The 17,618-nt window shown below is 46.3% G+C and overlaps 1 protein-coding gene across 2 annotated transcripts; it reads right to left on the bottom strand.

The window, feature by feature from the left end:
• Window positions 1–104: 104 nt before the first annotated feature.
• Window positions 105–10,376, bottom strand: LOC136996855 (uncharacterized). Of its 2 annotated transcripts, XM_067359873.1 has the most exons (7): window positions 10,236–10,376; window positions 8,476–9,024; window positions 6,238–6,471; window positions 4,522–4,697; window positions 3,708–4,108; window positions 2,937–3,014; window positions 105–598 (listed from the first exon to the last, which is right to left on the bottom strand). In XM_067359873.1, the coding sequence occupies exons 2-7, from the start codon at window positions 8,845–8,847 to the stop codon at window positions 456–458; spliced, it is 1,404 nt and encodes a 467-aa protein (XP_067215974.1). In that variant the 5' UTR covers window positions 8,848–9,024; window positions 10,236–10,376; the 3' UTR covers window positions 105–455. The 2 variants fall into 2 exon arrangements, with proteins under 2 accessions (XP_067215974.1, XP_067215972.1); XM_067359871.1 differs by lacking the exons at window positions 105–598; window positions 2,937–3,014 and having other exon boundaries at window positions 3,021–4,108.
• Between the last annotated feature and the right edge of the window lie 7,242 nt (window positions 10,377–17,618).

Raw genomic sequence — 17,618 nt, 5'->3', positions numbered from 1 at the left:
TAAAAATATTCTTAAATTAAACAATTAATGTAATATTTTTCAAAAAAAAATTCTTTTTTCCTGCAAGTCAGAAAAATTAACGGAGATCATTAAAAACAGGTAGATCTTGTATAAAAAAATGTATCATACGTTTATTGCATTATTCTGAAGGCACACGCACATACGCACATACATACTTTTAGCAGGAATCCTTTCCATGAACAGTTCGCAACACAGACTCGTTTATTATTCGCGTCATTTTATAATTAATTATATGCATCTCTCGCAAAACACATTCTGTAATCATCTGAGTTGTAAAAAAAGTTTATAGAGTTGCTTCACAATATTTCTTGCGGCGCTCGTCAAGTGAATTATTTACAGCGACGAGAGAGCGACATTCGCTCTCGACTGCAATTTAATCTAGAGCGCGATACAAAAGTGAGTATCCATTGTCACTGACGATAAGACCCGTCTTATCAATACATCATCCCTGGATGAGCCGCTCTCTGGAAGAACACATTGGGATTGGCCGACAATGTCGTGTAGAGTTTTCCAGTATCTTCCGGCCTCAAGTACATGCCGGGTGGCAAGACGAACGTCTCCATCGGTGCGTGTACGTCTGCAAATAATACGGAGATACGTGGTCGCGTTCTTGCTCATAAAGTGATGGAGCAAAAAAGAAAAACTAATTGCGCAAAACGGGAATAAAACCGCCCATTGCCTCGATTCACGTCTGCCGGAAGAAATTGATTATTCAGTATCGACTTGAGAAGAGCGCGAATCCGGTCGTAATTTTCTACGCCGCGTGTCTAATGGTTGTTTTCCTTTCACGATAATAAATTATAGTATCGATACGCGCGAGTTATGCCTCATCGGAGTGGCGTCGTGCAAAACCGGGACGGAGCCCTCGTTACGCTGTAATTTAAATCGCCGGCTTTAAAGTGGGTCTCGTCGCTCGCAGCTGTCGTTACAAGGCGATTACGCGTGTTCGTTTTCGCCTCATGCATTAATTAGGCACTACTTTTGATATATGCAATTTCTATTAAATTAAAAAAAAAAAAAAAAAATTCGAAACATAAGCATTCGCAGAATTTTTTTTGAAATTTTTGATTGATGTTGCATTTGTTGTACCGTTCGTTTCATGTGCTATGCGCTGATGATAATGCAAAGGAAGCTCCTTGTCAGTGAGGCAGACGTCGTGCCTCGTGTAATGAGCGTCGTGAACGAGCGAGTTGTTCCACGTCCGAGAAGGCTAGCGACCTTTGCCTTTCGTAATCTCCCGCATATTTCACGCCTTGCTCGCGATAATGAGCTTTACCGTAAAGAAGTGTATCGTCAGATCGTCGCGCGATGTATATCAACGGATAACGTCCGCGGGAAAATGTCCATTTCTACGCGAGCCGGGAGTATTATCGAGCCTTCTTCGGCCGCGAAAGCGGCGTATGCGATTTCTCGACGAGATCCGAGGCGAAGATCACGATATCGCTGATGCCGCGACCGCATCATACACTCGTTACAAAGTGCGCCGCGCCACTCGCTAAATGGACGCGTGCGTGTCTTTAGTGCAAATGTATCGCGTGGGTGAAAGTCATCCAGCTGTGATTTACGAGCATATCGTCTACGTCGCCGCGTGAATGCGTACGTTCTCGCGAAACGATCTCGCGGTCCGCGTCGACTGGACCCGTAAAGTGGCACGATAAATATCTCTCCCACTTGAGCCTCGAGCCTAAAATATCTCCTTTATTTTATTTATTTTCTTTTTTTTTTTGGTACCTGTTTGTAATACGTTGAGTAACGAACGAACGTAACGGCGCGGCCTCATTACAATAATGCGTTCCCTTCGAATAGCGCTGAATAGGATCTAGAAACTCGTTAACGTATGCGCGCGCGCGCACGATTTTCATTATACATCTCTAGAAAGTGTGAAATTCCCGCTTACTGTGTTGTTCTCCAAAAGGAAATATATATCTCTCGATTCTCGGATGCGAAGACGAGACACGCATGCGGGATGCCGAAGCGGCGGCGACCATCGCAATCGCGCGCTGCATTTTATTCTCCCGCGACGCGGAATCGCGAATTTTCTCGTCGCCGGCTCGGCGTTGTCGTTTTTGCGAGACCCATGGGTCCAGTCTAACGGGATTTATTCTCTCGTCCTCCTCCAACGTCGCGCAACGAGAAGCGATTGACCTCCGCCTCGGACTTTCTCCCTCCTCCGCCTCTTTCCGCCGCCCCGCTGCCGCTTTTCCTCCCTTTCGTTCGCACCTCGAGGTGAAGGTCGCCGAGGGCGTCAGCGTGACGAGGGAAAAGTTTCGGGCCAGGAAAGACACGGGAAGTGTTGAGATTCCGCGGATGATACACGCGCGCCTCGTCCGAGACATTCTGTACGACGGACACCAAGTACTCGACGCAAAAAAATTATATCTGAATATATTTGAGCTAAAATTGATAAAATAAGCGATAAAGCTTGTGCGCAATATTTAATTTGATTTTTTTCGATTCCTGAAATTTCCCGAATTTTGATATTTTTTGAATTTATTAAAAAATTTGTATCAGATTTTTGGACGTCGTATAATTAATGAAACAAAGGAGTGTTCAATTTTGAAAACTTTAATAATAATACGTGGCTTTGTTCATGATTGATGTTGCGCTAATTATATGTTATTCCAGTCTATTAATATTTGCCGTGACGTCCAGATCGCGGCAGATCGATACGCTTTTGTCGCTTTTGTTCCGTTACGGCGGTTTCCCGACGTATTTGCGTGACGCGAAGGGCACCGGGCCGTACCGTAACCGAGAAAAATGCACGTCCCCGAGGTGCATCCTTACGAGCGGGCTCTCTCTCTCTCTGCGCGTCGGGGGAATACAACAGCGCGCGCGCGTGCAAGAGGGCGGTTTGCATACGGCACGGTAATATTAATCGGCCGACTGATTCTGAAAATAAATAATGACGGGCTTACCGTCCGAGTATATGGGACTTCCTCCGTGCCTGCAGGCGCTGCATCCGGGTATCCCGGACGAGACCAGTGCGACTCGATCTATAATTATACAAGTTTCCACGTTACGATAATCTCGGGGGAGAGGCGATTACGTGAATCACGCCTGCCATTACCGTCGATTCCGGAGCGCGTCTTCAGCTGATTGCATTAACCGGCTACTTGATCACGGTCGATTTAAACCTTCCGTCTCTCTGCTCGCGAACGACGACTCTCGCGACTCGCGAAGAACGATCGCGGCGAGTTAAGCAACACTATTGCAACCGTGTATTTAAAATACACACGTGCGTGCTCGCGCGACAGACGCGACGATCGCAAACATTTCCGCGTCATCGGCCGCGAGAATCGTCGCTCAATTCTCGCTCCATTTTCAAACGACGGAAATTTAGCGTCGTCCCGCTTGTTTATACTTTCTCATTTATTCACGCGCCGACGATTTCGTCGGTCGTGACCGCGTTTCTGTTAGTCGGCGCGATTACACCGTTGGTTTTTTTTTTTTTTTTTTTTCAAACGTGAACCGACGATCTGCGGCTGATCTTCTGCCCGCGGTATCGCACAAGCGAATCGGAACGATGCAGTTGCGCGCTGCAGCTTGCGAGAGAAACTCGAATATTCCGTAAATGGAGAGATCGCCGCGATGATATCTGCACCCGCGCGCCTTCAACGCGTGTTTTTCTTCGCGAAACGCGCTGACGTCATTATCAATCGCGTCTTTAGAGACGTCTGGCGACCTACCGGCACTGTGGTAATGCATCTTCCTCTTCAAGGACGCTTCCGCGGGCTTGAAGTGGAAGAAGGAGGGCGAATAGCCGCTGCCGGGAAGGGAACTGAGGGCGTCGTCGCGGTCGCGGATGACCGCGGCGGGCCCTTCGCGACCAAGAGCAGCCAGCTGGCGTCCCTTCGGCAGAAACATGGTGAGGAAGACGAAGAGCGACGTGGCCAGCAGGCCGTAGGCCAGCCAGGCCTCCCGGTCGTCCTCGCTGCCGGCCGCGAGCGAGCCGATCGCGCTGGAGATCCAGATCGGCAGCGAGAGGCCGACCGCCAGGCCGATGAAGGCCGCCTCGCGATTATTGTCTCGGACACCGCGCGCCCGTACCGCTAGACAAGTCACTGCTACCAGCAGCGCTCCGGGATACCTAGAATTTAATAACAATTGTAGATTAGAGTAGAGTTTCCTTTAACCGAAGTGAAAGTGGATAAAATTAATAAATTAAAAATTACTTAATTGAAGAGAAAATATAAAATCGGCAAAGAAAGTCGTTATAAATCATTTGGTCTTTTGAATCTTTTTGAATGTAATAAAAGAAAATTTCCAGGAATAATTAATCAAATGTGAAATATTGGAAAAGTTGCAAGGTAATAATCCACTTGATTCATCGGTCGAAGTAACTTCTGCACTTTCGCGCCGCGAAGATCGCGCGATTGTTCGCGTTATCAATGGCGCGCATCTCCGCGGCTTATCCGCTCCCGGAGGATAGGCTGTTACCGCCAATTCGACTCGCGCGAGTCACGGCGGTTAGAAGTTAGGTTTGCACTAGCGAAAGTTTACCCGAGGGAAGCCACTATCTGTCCGAGCGGTGTCTTGCAGGAGGTGGCGGACGGCGGCGCGGCCTGGCCCGGCGCGCCCGCCTGCTGCTGCACCTGGATCACCGCAGGTGGTTCGCCGTAAAACCATTGCCCGACAATGGCCACTTGCACCAACACCGCGAACACCAGCACCAGCGCCTGAAGCAGCGGAAAACAAGAGCCGTTTACGATTAACTTCCCTCTCCGCGCGTAATACTCGCGGCCGTCCACCCCGTCGATGTCGATCGCTTTAATTAAAGGTCAACGCCCCTCCCCCCCCCTCCGTGAACACTCCGTCGCGTCAGCGCGCGTTCTTTTAACGCGTAACGTCAAAAGTGACATATAAGGCAATGAAAGTCGGAGATACAAAACTCTGATGAAAAGAGATACGCAGTCTTTCGATTCTTTTTCAGTTCAAGGTTTCTTCTCCTCGGTGAAACTTTTATCTCTTTCAGAAATCTTTATTTTTCGAAACTTATTGTCTACTTCTGTTCTCTTTTCTGAACGCTAAGGAAGGATACAACAAATGCAGGATGTACAATTGCATCTTTGAGATGTTAATTCTTGTCATCAAATTCCTATTAATGTCACTAGCGCGTCAGCGACCACTTTCTTCCAGCTAAACGCTTGAATGACAGCGTTCTTAATTACTCGAGCGTAATTACATCTCGCCGTGGTGCTCGTCGGCGGACGGGCCGTGCCGATTTTGCTTTCAGCGCGTTTTTATCGCGCCAGAAAAAGCCTCGCCGCGAGCGATCCATCGAGATCGACGTAGGCCGGGGGTAGGCGAGAGCATGTCGAACGTGAAAAATGAATGTTTATCCCGGGGTGGTGGCCGAGGTGGAGGGCTTCGCGTCCCGCCACGCCTGTCATTCAGCGCGCACCAACACAACACCGCGATAATTGCCTCCGCGGTTTTTCGCGAGCGCGCGCACGCATGTAATTAATCGTCGTACGTACGGCGCGATGACGCAACGCGAGGGGGCGAGAAGAGAGGATCGGAGGAGGGAAGAAGCCGGGACGTTCAAGACCCGTTCACGACGTTACAAATGGCCGTGCGAGATGAACATCCGGATCGGCGTGTCGAGGCGGAAGAACAGAGAGAATCGAGAAACCGCGCTGCGTAACGCGAGACGAGCAAAATGATGCTACAATTTTCGTTTTTGCACGCATCTCTTCGATGCCTACTTTTGATTAGTCATGTAGATCTTCTTCGTGTCCGTCTACTGGACATCCTGCAGTTATCTCCTTCCGTTCTTCAATCGACATCAATTCGTCGATGTCTTTTTCACTTTTGATACTGCATGTTGAATATTTTGACAGGTATTAAATTAACTTTCTATCAGAATAATAATATCACATTACAATTATGCACTGCATGGAGAATAAATTTAGATAACGTTATTATTTTTTATGCAGCATGCTTAAAAATCATCTATCAGAATAATATCACATTACAATTATGCACTACATGGAGAATAAATTTAGATAACGTTATTATTTTTTATGTAGCATGCTTGAAAATCATGGTATGAACAAAACCTTGATTACAGCTTCAACAAACAAATATTTAATTTACGTGTTAATCGAACTGCGCTTTGTGAAAAAAATGGACAGATTTAACTGAAATTACACAACGCAATAGTTTACAATTCCGACGTTCTACGTGCAACCGATCATTAATATTAATTACGCTTACCTGATAAGGCGCCGGCAAATATACACCGCTGTTTAACGAGAGCAGAAAAACACATTTGACCAGTAGAGCGGCAAATACGAGGGCTGCAGGCAGGCCCACTAATCGAAAAGCGGCACAGGATAGTGGGTTTTGGCTAAGGGAAGCCGCGGCCGAGAGTCCTGCCAGGAGGAAGAGGCCCAGAAGTAGCGCCTGGCCCAGGAACAAGTGTCGTCTGTTCGGCGCCGTTGCTCTCGCCTAGAACACGATACGAATACCATGAACATTTTAAATTCAAATCTGAGTAATGCAGTTTGATGAAAAAAAATCGACGCGTCTCGAAGCAAGTTTCTACACTCATTGTCAGTAAAACTTTCCATGTGTCATGTTAATGAAAAGATAATAAAATACAATATCGCGGCATAAGAAACGTTTAATTAAAAGAAACTAAAATTATTTTTTTGAGGTGCGCCGATTATTTTATCAAATGGTGTATTTGATGGTGCCAGAATGATATTTAATCGATGATCGACATTTGATATTAAATGATATGAAAGTAATACGTGTTAGTATTACGTGTTAGTATTTTAAAAATCGAAATTGAAACGTTTAAATCGCCGAGTCATTAGTTTACGATTTCGCCAACTTGATATTCTTAATTATAATAATTACCAACTTAATATTGCCAATTATAATAATTGCAGCATCATAATCTTAAGATGCAATATTAATGTTTTAGCTAATGGATTCCGGCGTCTTACGAGTGCTATTATAAAGTCGTCGTATCTTTAACTGTATATATTTAAAGTTCTAAATGCACTTTTATCGAGTCGTTTGAGATGCTCGATGCATATGATTACGTTGAAAATGCAAGAGCGCAGCCTCCGAGTCCTGGCAATGCCGATCTCCATATCGCGCTATTAATTCCGCAAAGAGGATCGAGACGCGAGATGCGTAGCGCACGGAGTGGACCGTAACTACTTGCGCGGCGTAATTACGCTGAATTGAGCTTGCGTGAAGCCGACGTTAATTTCTCCAATTAAAATAACCGATATTCCGACCGGTTCTTTATTCCTTTTATTCACTATTTTAATATTATTTCACGAAATTTAATAAGAGGACGCAAATAGATTAAGTTATACGTTTTCGAATAAGCGTTTTTGAAAATTTTCAAAGCACTTGATTAATTCATTAATCTTTATGTTTACTCGCATATTCTTAATTTAATCTTGAATTAAAATCCCGACGTTCCGGTGCTAATCAATCTGACGGCCGCCAACGAACGGCAGGATAGCTTCGCTATCCTCGGCCTTTCTCGCCGAGAGCTGCTCAATGGAGCGTGTCAGAGGGTGCAACCGGGAGAAACCGAGGCCGGTTGGAACGCGAGCGTGAACTGGGCCTAGGTCTCGGCGAAATTCCTTGCCGATTAATGGAGCTTGTCGAATGAAAACGATTAATAGTAGGTTGACGGGCGATGGACGAGCTCTTTTCCGAGCTCTATTAATCCCGCGGTGGCGACCGCTGAAGCGACAAGTTCGAACCGATGTTTACGCGTTCCATTTCACTCGGGAAACAGTTGTTTCCTCTCTCGAGGTCTCGAGAGATTTTTTATCAACGCGGAAAAGTGAAATTAAGACCGTGAAAGAGCAAGTGCGAGCGACAATATTAATTATGCTTTGTGAAATGAAATGCTTTTTAGAATAATTAATTAAAAATGCAGAAAAGAATAATAATAAACGAAAGTGCGCAGACTGATTTTGCGATAGTATATGAAACATAAAAGCATTTAAATAATTAATTAAACAAGATTAAATTTATGCATTACGCTGTAACAATGAAGTGAAAAGAGAAAAAAATAATTAAGAAATTAAAACAGTACATTATGTTGCATACATTAAGAGTGTTTTGAATATTAAAATAGTTATATAATTTGGCGGAATAATTAAAAGATGCAAATGAGAGAAATACGTAAGATGAAAGCAAAGAATTCCAATTATAATTGATGAGAGATTGCCACGAAAGTTTAATGATGGATTCTGAAATGATTTTTGGAATGTAACGCGATTAAGATTGACAGCGCGATAGATAGAGAAATCATTAGTGAAATTTAATTAAAGAAGCGTTTAACCTTGAAGCGAATTCGCGCGAATGAAGTTTCTAAAAGTGCGTATCGTAAAATTATTTGGAGAAGTAGAAACTCTAACAAATGACACAACGCGCGCGTTACTTTCCCAAGCGGCGCTTAGAGTTTTCAACTCCCACCTTGAACAGTACGAAGACCTCGAAGCCAGCCATGAGAAACATCGCCGCGGCACTGAGCGCGGCAAGCGGTAGCGCCCAGGGTCGTTGCTTGAGCAGGGACTTGGGGGTCGGTCGCATCTCCACCTCCTGGCTCTTCCGGACGCCCGGCGGCGTGCGAAAGACGGTGACCGTCCGGTTGGGCGCCGGCACGCTGATAACACTCGCCACGCTCGCCAGACCGTGCCCGATCTCGGACGGCACCAGGAAGAACTCCGTCGAGAGCTCGTAGTCCCGCGAGCGCGACGTCCGTGCCGCCGCGCTTCCGCTCGACGGGCCCAGCCGGCTGGCCGCGGCCGTGGCTGCCCACGACAGGATAATCGGGCCCAGCCTCATCGCGGCATCGGCGGTTGCGGTCTCTGCTCTGTCGCGTGGACTCGTGCGTGCTGGCTCGCGTGTGCTTGGCTCGCCGTCGTCGTCACCGGGATATCACGCACCGTCTCCTGCGTGCGCGCATCCTTGCAGTCACGCATCCGCTCGCGGCCTCGCGCGGTCAGGGTTCACCGGCTGCGCCTGTAATCACGCTCGTAATTAGAGGACGCCCGGCGGCTCGGACCGGCCGATCAACCCTCTCGTCGGCTGTTCTACTCTTCTGCACGGAACGCCGCGCGCAATTTGTCTCGGGCGCATAAGTCCTCGATCCGTTAGATCGAAATGACGAGCTGTCTTAATTGTTAAACGAGACGCGATGAAATTCTCTTCAAATTGACTCGAGAGCAATTCGGTTTAATTGTACAGCTTAATCCGCCGCCGCTTAATGATCGACATTTAGGAAAAACTCCGGCCTTATCGGTGGGGATCTCATTAACGGAGGAATGTTAGAGATCGCGCTAATGATTTATGATCTCTTTCCGTTGCTCGCGTGTCAAATTCGCTCATGTGGCTCGGCACACTCGTATACGCCCGAGCCTCTGGAATATAATTTTTTCAATCATATCGACTCAGTGCACATCGAGGCTATCAAAGACGTTACACCTCTCTCGGGATGCATCACGACCCGATGAGACTCGAAGACCCGCCGCGATTTATTAGAGGCGTGTTCCGGGTCTTTTAGCCGGAGCTGCGCACAATAACGTAATAACCGACGAGGTCACGACCGCGGGGCGGAAGGCGGTAAGGGGAAGATCGATGGATCGTCGTGTGTTAATGATCAATTAGGCCGCTTCTCGTGCCCGATGGGATGGGATAACGTATGAGCGATCTGCATGCGCGCCAGCGCCGTTAATTGCGACGTCGTTAATTACGAGCGTGCGCGATCCCGCTCGGAAATTGTTTAATAGTCGCGAAAAGCGAGCGGCGTTTCAAGCGTTCGTGTGTTTATCGCTCGAGCCGGGCATGACTGGTCCGCGGCGCGCATACGCCACGCGCTCACCTGGCTTAACGCCATTAATTATTACGAACAGGGTCAGCCGTAAGTAGAGTGAAGCACGGACGGAGTGAAACACGACGGAAGAGCGTAAAGAGCTGAGCGCGCTCTTTCGAACTGCGAGAAAGAATCGTTACTCGCGCCAAAGCGGAAAGTCAATCGCGCCCACGGGCTCTTATTAATTAATTTTCTTTAGCCTAACGAGAGAATAAGAAGAGAAGTTGCTAATTACAAATAATATCAATTACACAGTTGAAAGTCTCAGGACGAGACCTGTTATTGCTTTTGTATCGTTCGAAAGTTATCTGCTTTGAATTTAAAGCTTGCTACGGAGTTTTCTAACAGAAAGGACTCTTACAGGCTCTTTTTGAACATCGAGCTTTTCTCCCGTGGATCCTCGAAATTGTTCGGACTCATTCCTTCGACATGCGGTATCCTGATTCGTTATCCGGTCATCGCAGGATCTCGGTTCACCAGGTTCCTCGTCTTTCGCGCGCGCGCGTGAATTCTTTCGGTTTTTTTTTTCGGGATTGTTAGATGAACGCGATAACGGCGCGGGTGGACGGTCCCCTGCGATCGGCGGAAAATTAATCGGGCCGACGACTCCGAGAACGACGACCGCGTGATCGGCCGTTAGCGAAGCGTACGTCGTGAACGCTGCGCTTCTACTGAGCTCGGCGCACTGGCATTCGCGACGGCCAAACCGAAAGCAGACTGGAGTCAGTTCCGTTCCGGAGGTGAGGCCTATCCGTTACAGAGAGAAGTCGGGGAGATGGTGATGACGATGCAGAGGCGGCGGTGGTGGCGACGGAGAGGAGCAGGAGCGGACGCTGAAAAGAAATTCTTTCACTAGCAGTGTGTGATTAAATAATATTAACTCTTTGCTGTCCTGCGGTGGATTCGACATAGTGTTTTATAACACTCCCGCGCGTAATTCTGCAAATAATTGAGGCAATACATGATTATAATTTGCGAACTTGTTTGTATGTATCTGTAACATCAATTTGGACCGCAAAAAAAAAAAGAATTCAATATTTGAAATATTTCAATATTTGATATATTTCAATATTTGAAAAAAATACTGTTGCATTTCTACAGAAAATATGTGTGCAAAGGTGTTTGTGGAATAGCAGTAAATGAATAGGATTGAAGGATAGCTCTTTCGATGCAACTGAATTGATACAGAATCATCGAAGGTAACCCAAGAGGAGAAAAATTGATTTAATTAATCGAGATGTGACAGATGATTCAATTAATTTTCTAAATAAACTCGAGGGAGGGATAAAGACCAGTCGTACAGGCAGAATGACGCGATTGCACAAGCTCGCGAATTATTCACTACGCCATCCGATCCGCCCCTGCTGAGCAGAGCGAAGGAGCCGGGAAGAGGAGCGATGAGGAAGGGCCCGAAAGAGCGAAAGAGAACGAGTTGGCGGAGCTGGTCCTTCGACGTCGGGGACCGACTCCGGCGACGCATTTACATATCTTACGTGTAATAACCACGAAAAAGTTTTAACAATGGCCCGAGGTTCGCCGCGGTCGTAGCAAAAGGCGGGAAGGTGTAGAGAGGAGAGTGCGGGGGAGTCAGCATCGGGAAGGAACGTTTAACGAACTGCCTGTGATCTTGAAGGATGACAGAGGCAGGTTTGGGAATGTTTCCGAGTAGACTCTATCGATGTTTGTGAAGCTAATATCTTTACCATTAAAAATTCATAAATTTAGCATCACTTAATTTAGTATATATATCCAATTTTAACGCTTTAACTATTTAGCAGAAATTTGTGATTGAAGATGCAAGTATCTATTTGCATTTTTTCTGAATAGAAATATCGTGAATCGATTTAACAGGAAATTTTACATAGAATTTTATTCATTTTTTCAACTGTGAATTTAAAAAGATTATTTTTATGTCTTCACGAGGAAACAATTATAAGATTTAATTTTCAAAATTTAATTTTGTTTACGAAATCTATGGATTATATACGATCTATCGAGACTTAAAAAGTTAATTAGCTATCAAAACTACTTTTCGACAAAAACTGTTTTTTTTTTTAACAAGCAATGGCAACTTAATGGACATAAAATCTCGTAAAAATTTATTATACGTGTTAAATTTTGCTCGTTCTCGCAACTTGATAGCTAGAATAATCTCGCCAAACTGCAGCTTAACTTAAAGACGTAATTCCTAAGGACGGGTACCAGCGCGCTACCAGATTGAACGTTTGCTGGTACACGCGTCGCGCAAAAAACGCGCAAAATTGTAACCGTTGCTCTGCTGCAAAAGGGTTCGTCTCGTCGGATCCTCCCAGTAAAAAGTAGGATGCGGATTCGGAACTTCGAGTTTCGAAGGTTCGATATTTATGTTTCTCGTGAGGAAGAAAGAGAGAACGCGAACCTGTTGGCGATCTGTGTAACACAGATGCAGGATGTACGCTTCTTCGCTTGTTCGCGAGCGCCATAAAAACGCGCGTAAAAATTCCCCGTGTATTCCCGCTCGCGTATCGCGCCGTAAATCGGCTGGAGAAAAAAAGGGGGCCTCGCGGTTAAAAAACGAGGACCGACGACCGCAACCGTGTACTCGCCGAGTGCGTTTCGATAAAGTGAACAATAAGAGACGAAACGCCGGCAAAAAATAACGAGCATACACCGTAAGCAAATCTCATTGCGCGATGAACATCTTTATTTTTGCAAACGTTTATCTCTTTTTTGCCAAATAAATTAGCATAGAATTTTTAAAGCCGTTGTTATAACAAATTTCTTCTTTCTTTTCTCTCTTATTCTCACGTTATTTTTTAAAATTATATATATATATATATATATATATTAAATTATATATATATTAAAAATAAATATGACAAAGAACAAATATTTTATTATCTATATTAAGCCATGCATTACAGCTTTTTTATATCTAAATTTCATTATTATCATTTAATTGATACAATCAAATTACTGTAATTAAATTTAATTACGGAATTTAAAAAGAAAATGAGAAAATGAGCAAAGAGGTAGTCCGCATTTACTTTCGATGTTTCGCGAAAGAAAGAGGAAAAGAAAAAGAGAGAATCGCCGCATTGCAGCCGGTGGCAGCGGCGACATTGTTGTGGGAGAGGCAAGAAACGCGAGGTATGTTCGCTATCGCGTGTGCGATGTGGCAAGAGGTGGCCGTACGAACGTACGGTTTGTCCGGTTTTCGAGACAAAGAGTTCGTCGAACCCTGGCCGGGTTCGTTCGATCGGCGGCACGGCTACCGAACGTGCCGCGTACGTCCGGCCCGTCGTCGATCTGCGTGACGTGCGACGCGCGCACCCACGTGCGATCTTAGCGTGCATTGCTCGCACGTGTCGGAAGAAAGATCTCACGAGAAAGAGAACGAGAGGTTTTCTCGATCGGCAGAATCACGGAGGATCGATGGCTTCGCGATGAATCAGCATTTTGGAAAAAATAATTGTTTCGAAAGTTTATTTAAAACATTTAAAATAATATTATTTTAAGAGTTTTAAAAATGAAGAAGAACAATTTGTTTTCTTTTTATATAGATTTTAAACTTATTTTGTATTTTATTTTATTACACAAATATTAAGGATTTAGAACCGATTGGAAAGTGATTCTTGCAGAGAGGATCGGAGAACGACTTTTTTCCAAGTGTCTCTACTAGAGAGAGCAATGTCTGGCCGCACCCGGTCACTTTCTCCTTCGAAGACAAAGTCATTCCGGTACTATAAGTTACTACCCTTAAATGACGCAAGCAGCCCACGCGATCTAGCGTGAAGCACGTAGTGCGCTTTCATTTTGGACGGGGCCGGTGAGAGGCAGAAATGAAAATTACAGGGCGCAAGAAAGAGTAATTAAGTCGCCAGTGGCGGTCAGGTAGCAAATTGCGTGATCGGCCCTGACCGAATTTCGATAGTTCCGAAAGAAGCACGAAATCCTTGTCCATGGAACAAGGAACTTGAATTGCTTCACGGAAGATCGCATTGAATCTTTCTCGACATGTTCGTTATTTTGTATAACATTGTTCACACTCGATATCTTTAATTTAAAAAACAATGCAATTACAAATTATTTTTAATGATTTATTATTATAAAAAATACTAATATCTATTCGATTTCTGAATGAAAAAAAAAAGGATTTATGTCTTTTAAAAGATAAAAATTTATTCTTGGATCAACACACAATATTTTTAAAATCGCAAATTTTTAAATTTACATTACACAAACATTACATTTTTCTCTTGCCAAAAATATTGTTGAAATATTATTTATACTATATATTTTATTTTTTAAAAGTATTTTGAAAATTATTATTAATTCAGTCGTAGCATTATGCATACGGACAAGCAGCGCATGACAGTTTATTAAAAAATAAGCAATTAAATAATTTTTTATCTAAATTGAATCACTCGCCGATTATCATTATGGTCAAATGTGGTTCTACCACAGCGACGATTTCCGGCTAAAAGAAACAGGCTCTCGGGATGTGCCGCTTCATTCGGCCGTGCGAAATTCCTTCCTGCGCCTTAGGGGAACCCTAAAAGTTGCAGCGCGCCGAACCACGAATTATCTTTTTCTCTTTCTCTCCCGAAGGCAGAAGAGGAGTCGCTTGTAACCGGTTTCGACACACCGAAGCTAAAGGTAGGCGCAACCTTCTCCAGCAGGGAGGACAATGTTGTGTCGATAATTGCGCTCTCGAAAAATTGCAAATTTGTATCGCGTTATCGCCATCTAGAACGATTCTGAAAACTCGGCGACATTCTTGTTGTCGCGGAACAGTATCACTTCCAGGACGAAGGATACAAAGACGGCTGGGAAGATTCGCCGCCATTAAATTTTCAACACGTATTCGCGTCTATAATTAGAAAACACAAAGATGAAAAAATATCGGAGATTTCAAGGAAGAGGCTCGTTATGCGATCTTGGTCGTCGAGCGCGAGATCGCAGCCCCCCGAGCGGTAACAGCATGGAGCGAGCGAGGGAAGGATCTACTCCTCAGAATCTGCATCCTTCCTCTCTCGTAACTCAACCCTTTGATTTTCCTCCCCCCTGTTCTGCGCCGCGCGGGTTTGACGGGGCGTCGATAAATCGAGGCTTCCATCGCGATTCATTTGAATATAAATCCGACTGTCTACGCTCTTTCTCTCCCGCTGGAGGAGATTCTCCGCGCGGGATCGGAAAAGAACGATAACGCTAAGGACGACCGGAATGGACGGAGCGGGGAGAGAGAGAGAGAGAGAGAGAGAGAGAGAGAGAGAGAGAGAGAGAGAGAGAGAAAGGACGAGAGAGAAGAGGGCGAAAGTCCTTTTTTTTTTTTCCCCGCTGCTCATCCACGGTAACCGCAAACCGACCGCGATGGTCGGTCGTGCGGGGTCCATTTTTTGCCGGCCTTATTTCGGGCCCGCTCGTCGCTCGCTCCTCCCGTTCCTCCCCGCCGGCGTTTTAATGCCCTGACAATGCAGAATCCCGCGGCGGTCTCCGCTCTCGGAGATTATGCGAGAGCGCGTCCTGACGAAAATTCATTCCGACTCCGCATTTCGTACGCGCAACCGCACCCTCATTTGAAATTCCATCGGCCCTTGCCCGAGGACGAGCCACGGCTGCAGCTGCGCCGCGTAACAATCTCGTAAAATTCCGGAATGGTTATTCGGCCGGAGTCGTGCCTGGAATTCTCCACCGAACAAAATGAAAAATAAATAAAGTAAATGGATAAATAAGTGGAGCATTTGAGGAGTAAATGGATAAACAAGAGCGTTACGAGTGATAAATTAAGAGAATTCACCCTCGTTAAGGATTCAAGCTTGGACCTCGCTTGTTAATCTTGCGTATCCTCCTTGCGGCGAGTTAAACGGCTGTTAATTAATACCGTCAAGTGGACGCGTGGAGGAAGAAAAAATATTAAACAAAAATCCTGCAAAAGAGCGATACGTAAAAGTTTCGGGATAAGAATAGCGGACGATAATAATTCCGCCGTATTAATCTCGGCTGCAATTTGTTCCCCGCACGATACGCGGCCGCTATGTAATAATCGCCGAGCGTGATTTTCGCGAAAAATAAAGCAAGGAGGTAACGATGCGCCATGCGATGGGTTATTGCCATCGTGTGTTTTACATCCGTCGCCGCGCGGGCGTCGATACACGGAGCGGCGCGCATTATTCAAGGGACTTTTATTAGACCGGCCAAGGCCGAAAGCTCCACTGCGCACAGTCGTATCGGGGAAGCCGACGAGAGGAAGGCGTGTATCGCGCAGCGCACGAAAGGGCTCCTTCTTCTTATAATCATAAATATCGCGCATAAATGCGTGTGTAGTGCGCGATGCTCCATAAATTCGCGATGCCGTGCGCCGACCGAAAAACGAGCCTGCCGGGTGGTAACTGTAATTAAACGCGCGCTGTCCCAATTTGCATTATTAGCGACGCTCGCGTCCTTGGACGTCCTTTTCCGATCCGGGTCCGTGGACTGTCCGACGCTCGCGCGTTCGCAGCAGCGCGCAGGAATGCAAAAAGGTCTTCTCAACTTTGATTAAGATTATTTATCTTCCCGCGGCCTCGTGTTTCGATTTAATATCGATATCGATTCGTGTGACGCACGATGGCGAATTTGTGATATCAAGCGGCGGGACGGGAATACGCCTTCGTCGATGGCGTGACGTCGGATATCGGGGAGAGGAACGCGATGGACGTCGCGAATGTAAAATCTCGAGAACTCCCCTCGCTTACGAGGGGCCCTGCACGCTCGTTCGCTCTCGCTCTCCGCGTGTCTACGCGCGCGCGCTCACGACGGACTAACGATATTTATTATACGTCGGCAATGAATTATGGGCCGTTAAGTTCGCCGTCGTGACGGGGCCCTTCGGCCCCGCGCGCCCATACCGAGAGCGGTGCGAGAGACGTATAAGCATCGCCACCGCGCTCGCTCGCGCTGGCCGGAGGAAAAACGCGCCTGGACGGCCGGCTGCTGCGCTCGTAGTACCAGCCCCGCGCGCGAAATGAAATATTTATTCCATTACGACACGGGCTGTATTGTAATGCGCTGAACCGATGGATTTTTGCGGCGGCCGCCGCCGCCGCCGCTGCAATCGGCGGGGTTATCGCGATGCGTCTCGTAAGGGCCGGAGAAGAGCCCGCGTGCGATTATCGCGATACGGGCATTGTGCGCGATTCCCCTACAAAACTTTCGCTGTGATATTTTCATCTTCCAATGATCGCACTGCACCCCACGACGTACCTCATAATTGTTCATTTTTCTCCTTTGCACCGGTGATTGAGCAGAAATGAGGAAAATTGCCGGTGTCAGTGTGCGATCTAATTTTTATTTTGGTAATTTTACTGCTCAGAACTCGGATGACTTTCTGTCGATATTGAAAATAACAAAACCGCGGAAAAGATTTGAGAAAGGGGGGACACTTTAATAGCGCACATGATAAGTGATCTATAGCTGATGTTCATGTGAGATTTGACAAGCGCAAAGATTCACCGGCGATTACACGATCCGAGCCCCGGGCCGCAACTTATCGTCGACTACGGCCCCGAGGGCCGTGATGAAAGGCGATATCTCAGTCGATCGAGTCGCCTTCGTCGAATCAGAACGCCCTGGAAGCTCGTTTCTCGAGAAGTCGCCGCCCGCGCTCGCTCGGGCTTCCGGGGAAAATCTCTCGTCGCGTTTCCCCGCTCCGCGGGACCGCTGTCGGACCCGTGAGAAAACTCGTCGAACGACGAGAGACCGTTTAATAGTCTCCCCGATAACG

Source organism: Linepithema humile, chromosome 7, assembly GCF_040581485.1.
Source record: "Linepithema humile isolate Giens D197 chromosome 7, Lhum_UNIL_v1.0, whole genome shotgun sequence".
In the NCBI taxonomy this organism is placed as follows: domain Eukaryota; kingdom Metazoa; phylum Arthropoda; class Insecta; order Hymenoptera; family Formicidae; genus Linepithema; species Linepithema humile.
The sequence above is the reverse complement of the archived record's forward strand: the minus strand, read 5'-3'. Positions and strand labels throughout refer to the sequence as shown.